The sequence below is a fragment of the Trichosurus vulpecula genome, chromosome 4 (assembly GCF_011100635.1).
Source record: "Trichosurus vulpecula isolate mTriVul1 chromosome 4, mTriVul1.pri, whole genome shotgun sequence".
NCBI lineage: Eukaryota > Metazoa > Chordata > Mammalia > Diprotodontia > Phalangeridae > Trichosurus > Trichosurus vulpecula.
Window position 1 is genome coordinate 169,806,923 of NC_050576.1, and position 10,755 is coordinate 169,817,677.

General features: G+C 39.9%; 1 protein-coding gene and 1 pseudogene across 3 annotated transcripts in view; one reads left to right on the forward strand and one right to left on the reverse strand.

Annotated features, from left to right (window-relative positions):
* The window catches only part of TRIM37 (tripartite motif containing 37), a 141,506-nt gene that overhangs the window by 127,497 nt on the left and 3,254 nt on the right, over positions 1 to 10,755 (forward strand). For 2 of the 3 annotated variants that reach the window (XM_036754513.1, XM_036754515.1), the window contains one exon: positions 9,841 to 9,990. In XM_036754513.1, coding sequence (XP_036610408.1) covers positions 9,841 to 9,990 — 150 coding nt within the window. The remainder of the gene's footprint in view (positions 1 to 9,840; positions 9,991 to 10,755) is intronic. The other variant, XM_036754514.1, reaches the window with a different exon arrangement.
* Positions 2,598 to 2,693, reverse strand: LOC118849276 (annotated as a pseudogene).

Below are 10,755 nucleotides of genomic sequence, written 5' to 3' on the forward strand. Positions count from 1 at the left end.
GATTTTTTTTGTTTTTGTTTTTGTTTTGCTTAAAAGAGAAGGCTTGAGCCTCAGTACCAGCCACGGGTGTCATTCTGTCCTTGGCTGGAGCCAACTCCAAAGAAACCTTGACATTCCATGTCTTTAAGGATTCCTGGCAAGTTTAGTCGGTTCCCACTGTATCTGAGTGTGGGGAAAACAAGGCTCTTTCTTTGAGAAAAATACATCAGGAGAATTTTCTATGTGAGAAATCACTGTAGACTGTTGACAATAGCCCTGGAGAAGAGAAAGCAGGCTTTGTGATATTCCAGAGGACAGCTGGTGTTGGTACTCACTGGGAAACCAGGAACTGTTGTGGTCATCATCTTGAGCCTAAATGAAATGTGACTTTTACCTTAAACCTGCCAGCATTGACTGCTGTGGGGAACCTTATCTTAAACTTCCATTTTGGTGGCCTGATGCTGAAAATGATGGTGTTTTTCCTCCTGGAAAACAAATGAACTCCAGACCTATTAGTGATAGGGTGATTTTTTTGATTGTTTTGTCTAAAAATGTTTAAAGACTCTGTTCTAATTGAGCTTAAGCCAGAATAGCACAGACACTTTCAGTTAGCACAGTGATACTCAAAACTCCTCCCTTAGGAGGTGGCCATTTGACTATTAGACCTCCTTCCTGGAAGCATAGTAGGGACTAGATACCAGGAACTGCTGAATTTTTCTGCCCTATTTGCCATTTGTTTTTTTTTTAAATTTATTTAATATATTTAGTTTTCAGCATTGATTTTCACAAGAGTTTGAATTAGAAATTTTCTCCCCATTTCTACCCTCCCCCCCACTCCAAGATGGCATATATTCTGGTTTCCCTGTTCCCTAGTCAGCCTTCCCTTCTGTCACCCCACTCCCCTCCCATCCCCTTTTCCCTTGCTTTCTTGTAGGGCACAATAAATTTCTATGCCCCATTGCCTGTGTATCTGATTTCCTATTTGCATGCAAAAACTTTTTTTTGTTTGTTGTTGAACATCTGTTTTTAAAACTTTGAGTTCCAAATTCTCTCCCCTCTTCCCTCCCCACTCACCCTCCTTAAGAAGGCAAGTAATTCAACATAGGCCACATGTGTATCATTATGTAAAACCCTTCCACAATACTCATATTGTGAAAGACTAACTATATTTTGCTCCTTCCTAACCTATCCCCCCTTATTGAGTTTTCTCCCTTGACCCTGTCCCTTTTTGAAAGTGTTTGTTTTTGAATACCTCCTCCCCCTATCTGTCCTCCATTCTGTTGTCCCCCCCTTTTTATCTTCTTTCTCCTCCTTTCCTGTGGGGCAAGATACCCAATTGAGTGTGTATGGTATTGGCTCCTCAGGTCAAACCCGATGAGAGCAAGATTCACTCATTCCCCCTCACCTGACTTCTCTTCCCTTCCTACAGAACTGCTTTTTCTTGCCACTTTGATGCGAGATAATTTACCCCATTCTATCTCTTCCTTTCTCCCTCTCTCAGTATATTCCTCTCTCATCCCTTAATTTGATTTTATTTTTTTAGATATCATCTCTTCATATTCAACTCACCCTGTGCCCTCTACACACACACACACACACAACAGACACACATATTCCCTTCAGCTACCCTAATACTGAGGTCTCATGAATTACATACATCATCTTTCCATGTAGGAATGTAAACAAAACAGTTTAACTTTAGTAAGTCCCTTGTGATTTCTCTTTCTTGTTTACCTTTTCATGCTTCTCTTGATTCTTGTGTTTGAAAGTCACATTTTCTATTCAGTTCTGGTCTTTTCACTGAGAAATCTTGGAAGCCCTCTATTTTACTGAAACTCCATATTTTGCCTTGGAGCATGATACTCAGTTTTGCTGGGTAGGTGATTCTTGGTTTTAATCCTAGATCCATTGACCTGAAGAATATCATATTCCAAGTCTTTTGATCCCTTAATGTAGAAGCTGCTAGATCTTGTGTTACTCTGATTGTGTTTCCACAATACTCAAATTGTTTCTTTCTGACTGCTTGCAGTATTTTCTCCTTGACCTGGGAGCTCTGGAATTTGGTGACAATATTCCTGGGAGTTTTGGGATCTTTTTGAGGAGGGGATCATTGGATTCTTCCAATTTCTATTTTACCCTCTGGCTCTAGAATATCAGGGCAGTTCTCCTTGATAATTTCTTGCAAGATGATGTCTAGGCTCTTTTTTTGATCATGGCTTTCAGGTAGTCCAATTTCCAGGTCAGTGGTTTTTCCAATGAGATATTTCACATTGTCTTCCACTTTTTCATTCCTTTGGTTCTGTTTTATAATATTTTGATTTCTCATAAAGTCTCTAGCTTCCACTTGCTCCAATCTAATTTTTGTTACAAATAATTTTTATTGCATCATGATCTGAAAAGTATGCTTTGACTACTTCTGCCTTTCTGCACTGGATTGTGAGGTTTTTATGCCCTAGTACATGGTCAGTTTTTGAGTATGTGCCATGTACCGCTGAGAAGAAAGTATATTCCTTTTTATCCCCATTCAGTTTTCTCCAGAAGTCTATCATATCTGCCTTTTCTAAAATTCTGTTCATCTCCTTAACTTCTTTCTTATTTATTTTGAGGTTAGATTTATCAAAAATATGGAAGACTTCACTAATTTGCATGAAGGGGCCATGCTAATCTTCTCTGTATCTTTCCAATTTTAGTATATGTGCTGCTGAAGCAAGCACTCCAACCTAATTTTTAAGGTAATATTTTCTTCAGTGGTCTTTTGGACCTCCTTTTCCATTTGGCTAAATCTGCCTTTTAGGGCATTCTTCTCCTCATTGGCTTTTTGGAGTTCTTTTGCCATTTGAGTTAGTCTATTTTTTAAGGTGGTGTTTTCTTCAGTATTTTTTTCAGTATTTTTTTGGGTCTCGTTTAGCAAGTCATTGACTTGTTTTTCATGGTTTTCTTGCATCATTCTCATTTCTCTTCCCAATTTTTCCTCTACTTCTCTAACTTGCTTTTCCAAATCCTTTTTGAGTTCTTCCATGGCCTGAGACCAGTTCATGTTTTTCTTGGAGGCTTTTGATGTAGGCTCTTTGACTTTGTTGACTTCTTCTGGCTGTGTGTTTTCGTCTTCTTTGTCACCAAAGAAAGATTCCAAAGTCTGAGTCTGAATCTGAGTCTGTTTTCGCTGCCTGTTCATGTTTCCAGCCAACTACTTGACCCTTGAGTTTTTGTCAGGGTATGACTGCTTGTAGAGAGTACTTTGTCCCAAGCTTGAGGGGCTGTGCTGTTGTTTTCAGAGCTATTTGTATACAGCCAACTCTACCACACCAGCACTCCTCCTTCCTCAAGAACCTCCAACCCAGACCTGAATGAGATCCTAAGGCGGCTCTACACTCCTGCCCTGATCTGCCACTTAATTCCTCCCACCAGGTGGGCCTGGGGCCTGAAGCAACTGCAGCTGTAGTTCTGTAGCTGCACCTCCCCTGCTGTCCCCAGGGTGGTGGCCGAACCACGAACTCTTTTCACTCTGTCCCCTGCAGCTTTTTCCACTAACCTTCTCTGTTATCTTTGGTGTTTGTGGGTTGAAAAGTCTGGCAACTGCCACAGCTCACTGATTCAGGGTGCTAGGGCCTGTTCCGCCCAGCTCCCACTCTAGTTGGTCCTGCCTTCGCCCACGCTGGGCTCTGCTCCCTCTGCTCCCAGCTTCTTGTGTGATAGACCTCACCCTGCCACCATCCAGGCTGTCCTGGGCTGGAGCCCTGCTTCCCTCTGCTATTTTGTGGGTTCTGCAGTTCTAGAATTTGTTCAGAGCCATTTTTATAGGTGTTTGGCAGTACCGGGGTTGGGGGGGGAGCACACACAAGTCCCTGCTTTCCAGCAGCCATCTTCCCTATTGGCCATTTGTGTTGACACCCGGTAGAAGAAAGGCATAAAAACACCTACATTGTGCCTAGCATACTTCCTTCTCTTCTTTCTTTCCTGCTCACTATTTATTCTTTTTAGCTAAGTTATGTGGCTCCCATTCTCATTGGAAAACAACCAATCCCTGACCCTGGAAATCTGAAGGTGATAATGCCTGTTAAAGTCTCGTAGTTAATGTACTTCCCAGGTATCTGTGATAAGTGAGCTCTTCTACAAAGCCCTGTACTAATTCCGCACACAAAGCACCAGTAGCCAATAGCTCGCATGAGTGTAGTTCTTTAAGAATTGCAGAGCAGTTTATACACCTGACTTGATTCTCACAGTAACTGTCGAGGTAGGTGCTGGTAGTATTCCCATTTTACAGATGAGGAAACAGAGACTGATAGAGGGAATACTCTTTGGCTGGGTCTGTATAGCTGGTATATTACAAAGGCAGGATCAGAACCCGGGTCCAATGTCTATTCCCTCCACTGTGCTGTTACTCCACTGGTCCATGGTGCCTTTCTCTAATTGAGTAAATACTTGTTGGATAGTTGGTTTGGAAACAGCTACTTTGACACTGTGAGTAAATAGTAATTCATGTTCATTAAATAGAAAACTAATTCTGATCTTCATTTTATGATCATATCTTCTGGGGGAGGAGACCTGTGGTCCTTAGAAACATTATTGCTCGCCATTTATTTAATGCAGTGATTATGTAGCACTTCATAGACAGATGAAAAACTTGACCATAATCCTGCTTTTCCACTACCTAGCTCTGTGACCTTGAACGCAGCACTTTACCTCTTCTTTAGTTATAGAATGAGAGGGTAGAATAGATCTCAGAGTGATCGATTTTGAGCTGGGCAGCAGCCATATAATCCAGCCTCCCTCATTTTACAGGTGAGAAGCATTAGCTCAGAGAGTTTTAGTGACATGGCAAAGTCAAATAGAGCAGATGGGACATCAAACTGGTCTCTGACTCTAGATCCAGTGCTCTTCCCACTGTACAAGGGTGACCTCAGAGATTCCTTTCAACTCTTAAAATTCCAAGATTCTTTATTGCAATGTGAACCAGAATAGGCTCTGACCAGAATAATTGTAGCCAGCTTTGGTGGCCTTTTAAGAATAACTGTGATTGAGAATTGAATAATTGTTTATTTTTGCTTTGTGTCCTTACTTCGTCTTTCACATAATTATGGAGGTTTGTTCAAGAGGTATTGTGGTCTAATGGGAAGGAAGATTGTTGAACTAGAAGTCAAGATCCCAACAGCCTCTTAACTTTGTCCAGCCAGTATATTCAAGGAAAATAATTTATACCTAAAATATTAAAACCTCAAAATGACTTGTAAATTCCTGAGTAACAGTACTGTAAAAGAACACATGGTGGAGACAGAACCCTAAAAAAGGAGAGAACGTTTTTTTTTCCCCCTCTTTAAAATGAGAGGAAGTATTCTGTACTGATAGTTTTCTTTTCAGAAAAGAACATTTTAACCATTTAATCTACTTAGAGGTAGGTAGGAGGCAAAACATTTTCTTTGGTAATTTTGAGTATCTCCTCCCTTGCCCCCAACCATTTTTTAACTTAATTTTTTAAACCAAAATATTTGTTTAAATTTTTAACCAAAATATGACTATTAATAAATAAGTTAGATCTTTTCTTTTGGAAAAGATTGAGGCTGTGTTTTCACCATTATAGCCATACTAAACAGGGCATTTCATTTGTATTTGGAATTTCTTTTTTTTTTTTTTTAATTTTTATTTTTAGTTTACAACGCACAGTTCTACATAATTTTGAGTTCCAGATTTTCTTCCCTCCCCAAGATGGCATGGAATCTCATATAACTACCACGAATAACTTCTCATTGAATTAATTTATACACTAGTCAAGTTGTGGAGAAGAATTACGACCAATAGAATGAATCATGAGAAAGAATTTTGGAATTTCTTAAGAAATGCTGTGTTTTTCTAGGATCCCCTGAGATGAAAGTAGGACAAAGGGTAGGGGCAGATAGATGAGCTAGTTGGCTTCTCTTGGCCTTCTGGAAGACCCACCTCCACTTGGAGTACCCTTCTTCCATTTGCCTTCACCTTCTCCCCCTTTCCTAGCCAGCCTGTCCCAGAACCCTTCTAGGACAGCTGGGTGGTGGGAAGACCTCCTTGACACCCTCCTGTTTTCCTTCCTCCTTTCCGCACTTCCCCTGGCTTCCCAGAACCCATCTGGGCTGCTTTACTGCTTACATGGCTTGGATGAGATGGGAGCCACCAGCTTTTTTCCTTCCCGTAAGATGGAGGACCATAGGGCCTTACCATATGCCCTTCCACTGCTTCCTGAAGTCCACCTCACCTTAGTATTTGATCTGTTTCTGTGATGGGTATTCTAAACTTGAGATCCATTAACTTGTTATTTTAATATTTTGTTACCTGTATTTCACTATAATTTAGTTTCTTTGTTATCTTGTATATTTCATTTATGCATTTAACAGCTTTCTGAGAGCAAGTCCATAGGCTTTTTCAGACTGACAAAGAGGTACATAGTGCAAAAAAGGTTAAGAACCTTTGCTCTGTGTCTTTGCAAACCCTGCCATTGTCATCCAGCATTGATACAACCTTGCTATTCATCCCAAGCCTGCATCCTCAGGACTTCTGGGCCTTTCCCTCTGCCTTACAGCTGAACTTTTCCCTTATTGTGTTCTCTTCCCATTTAGGGGGTCATCTAATTGAGAGTAGAGACTGTCTCACTTTTTCTGTGTATTCCCAGGACTTAGTATTAATCACATTTATGCCACAGATTCAGGGTCGGTACACTATTAAGAAAACTATAAGCATAATTGACCAGACTAATAATAAGAACAAAAATTGTATCAGCAGATGCAGAAAAGGCTTTTGACAAAATATCCAATTGTATTCAAAACATAATAAAGAAAAAATAAAATAAAAATTAAATATAAAAAAGAATCAAGAAAAAAGCACATAGTAAGCGTTTAATAAATGCTTTTTCATTCATTCATCGTTTTAGAGATGTATTATTACCTTGAACAGGCTAGATATTTTTCAGGTTAAAAAGCTATTCATTGACATTAGTTGTTGTGAATTAGAATTTCAAAACCTTTGAAAATTATTGTGGAAGCTTTTTTGTTTTGTTTTGCATGAGAGTTCTATAACCTTCAGAAAAACAGGTTTTGTGTAATTGTAGAAGACTAGTTTTATCTCTCTTCGTAGAATAGAATCACAGAACTATAAGGGACCTTAGAGATCATGTGATCCAGTGGTTTCCAGCTTTTTCAAGTAGGACTACTCCTTTTTAATGTCATATTTCATTGACAAACCCCATCCCCAGGTGATAGTTTAATTAGCATCCATTGATTGAGAAAATACATAATGGCAAAAGGGTACAATGAATTTGGTAAGAGTTTTAAATTCTAATTTTTATTTTGTTCATCTCAGCAGCATCTGTATACATTGGAAAAATGAGATTGCAAGTATGTGAAAGACATTTACTCTATAGAAGGGATGTTTCTTCATTTCCTAAGAGCACGGATTTGTAATTGGAAGGGAACTGGGGTAGTCTTTTTAGTCCAGTCGACTCATGTTACAGATGAAGAAACTGATGCCCAGATTTTTAGTTTTCAACATTCACTTCCATAAGATTTTGAGTTCTAAATTTTCTCCCCTTCCCCAAGATGGTGTACAGTCTGATATAGGCTCTAATATATTCATATTTAGCGTATTTTCACATTAGTCATGTTGTAAAAAGGATTAGTACCAATGGGAGGAACCGTGAGAGAGAAGAAACACGCAAAAAAAAAGAGCAAGTAACATGCTTCCATCTGCATTCAGACTCCATAGTTCTTTGTCTGGATGTGGATGGCATTTTCTATCATGAGTCTTTTGGAATTGCCTTAGATCCTTTCATTGCTATGAAGAGCCAAGTCTATCAAAGTTAGTCATCGCACAATGTTGTATTACTAGTACAGTGTTCTCCTGGTTCTGCTTCCTTCACTTACATGCTGGGTATTTTGTTGAAGCTAAAGAGAAAAGTAGCAGTGTGTGGTGAGTAAATGTGATAGAAGTAGATTGAGATATAGACTCCACACCAGATCTGTTTATTAACAGTGACATATATAACTGTGAACAAAGTTCCTTTGGAACTATGAAACCCTATAATGTAATTTCTCCCAATGTTATATTTTCATGGAATGAATTGATGAATGGCATTAGGCATTCCCAGTTCCTCATTGTACTTTAGTTCTCATGACCTACTAGGTCTCATGACCATGTGAGCTAAGGTCAGGATATGGTCATATCCTTGATTCTGCTATCACTAACAAATGTTCTGTTTCCATGTACAGGAAACTCTAAAAATCCCTTATCTAATCATAATTTTTTATCATTCCATCTTTTTCTCTATCTTATGACTGCTAACATTGTTCTTCATCCTTACCCCTCTGTTCTTTCCCAGTTTATGCTTTTTCCAACCCTGGATTACTCCTACCATCTGCCTCCTTCACTCCTATTTATATGCTGTTGACCAAAGCTTGAGAAAATCATGAAATCATACTGATTGGGGCCCCTATAAATTTGTGTTATTTAGTCTCAGCTGGACCCTCACCGAAGTAAGGCTAACATTTTAATCCTTCCTGATTGAATCCTGTTCTCCACAGCTGCTGTTCCAGACTTTTCTCCTTTTTATTCAAGCTTCCCATGGCATCCCCTTTCTGTTCCTTTTATAAGCAACTTGTCTCATGCTTTGTCTGAAAGTTTGAGGCTGTTTACTGAGGGCTTTCCCTTCTCTTTTCCTCCCTCCTCAGGAGGACTTCTTTCCTTCTGACATTGACTTTTTTCTCTACTATTTCTTCTTTCACTCCAATCTCAGATGAAGAAGTGGCTTGGAGGTAGCCATTCTTGCTAACTCTAATCCCTCTATACCATTGTTCACATTCACTCCTGACTTCTGAAGATTATTCCCACTATCATCCCCCCTTCTTTCTCTTATCTTCAGTCTCTTTCTACAGAGTCTTTTCATGCCGCCTACCAACACATTTATGTCTCCTCTCCCCCAGTGCAGTCAGGATTAAGTGACTTGCCCAGGGTCACACAGCTAGTAAGTGTCAGATGTCTAAGGCCAGATTTGAACTCAGGTCCTCCTGATTTCAGGGCTGGTGCTCTATCCACTGGGCCACCCAGCTGCCCCTCCCCCATTCTTGAATAGCCCCCACTTGATCTTACCACTTTCATGAGCGATTGTTCTACATTCTCTCCTCTCCTTCAGTGTTAAGCTCTTCCAAGAAAGTCATCAATACTCCTCTGCTTCCTACCTTCTCCCTCTCAGACCCGCTGCACTCAGGCTTCCAGTCCTTTCATCCAGCTAAAACTACCTTCTCCACAGTTACCAGTAATATCTTCATTGCCAAATCAGATGGCCTTTTCAGTCCTTATCCTTTTCGACCTCTTTGCAGCATTTGACAGTGTTGATCACCTTACCTCTTGGTGTTGCAGTCACAGATCTAGATGTTCGAATGTGTCATAGCGTAGTCTTATGGAGTAGATAATTGACTCGGAGTGGAAGTAGACCAAACTCTGTTGTGTCATAGTTGTGGCATACTATGGTTTATGTGTTTTTGTTTACATCTTGGTTCGTGGTTTAAAAATTAAGATAAAGAAAGGACAGGGGATTGAATACTGAACCTGGAGTCAGAAAGACCTGAGTTCAAATGCTGCTTCAGGCAACAGTTGTATGACCCTAGGCAAGTCATCTAACTTCTTCCTGCCTCAGTTTCCTCATCTGTAAAAGGGGATAATAATAGCACCTTTCTGTGAAGATTGTTGTGAGGATAAATTGAATTGATATTTGCAAAGTGCTTTACAAACCTGCAAGGTGATCTACAAATGCTAGCTCCTACGATCGTGATCATCATCATCTTCGTAAGATGTACATGAGGTTTCTTGCTAGCTTTTTTTTTTTTCATTTCTCACTTTCAGCAGTTCTCTGTCAGAAGCATGTTCTTCGGCTCCTGCCAGGAATGAGCAGTGATAGTGATGTTGAGTGTGACACTGAAAACGAAGAGCAAGAAGAGAATGCTCCTTTGGATGGATTTAATGACTCCTTCATGGGACAGCCCTCAGGGGAAGGTAGAGCATCTGATGTTTTTTCATGGGGAGGCTGCGTTCTTTCTAAGGAAGAGGGAGACCATCTCTTATTTCTCTGCAAGGGCTCTATTGCCATGGATGCCATGCAGCATTTATGAGTGAAGAAGGATGGTTGAGCTACTACAGATACTGTGGTGGTGCTGGCTGCCCCATTAGTTACCCAATGTGGTACTCACTGAATTGAATATGTGGTGCAGGATTCAAATACACAGCTCCTTGTTGAGAGATAGTCTTAGCCTTTTGTGCTATGAGTTTCAAATGTATAAATTACATAGTCTAGGGCTAAGGGACTTTGCTGTTAGCTATTGAGTAGTCTGCTGAGAAGTTACAGAAGCTGAAATCCTTGGATTAAGACAGCTTGGAAGTATTGTTGAAAACAACCAAAATCACACGATGAATTTTATATATAATCTCTATGTACTTTTAGCAGGCCTTAGTGCTATAGTACTGTTAGGTTTCTCTTAGCCAGGTTAATGTTTATATTTTATTGACCTTCTATTCTATTCTTCTTTCTCCCGATGTAGGACTGAGTGTTTGATTATTTTATGCATTTAAGCCACCTCTTTTTTACATCTGCATTGGGAAACTCCCCCCACACTACCTCTTTGGTAAATTGTAGCTTTCAAAGAAAGTTGCCTAGTGGCCCTGAGAGGTTAAATTACTTGCCCTTAATGATGATATGTGTAAGGAGCAGGACTTCAGACCAAGTCTTCTTTATCGTAGCCCAATCCAATAAGCGTTTGTTAC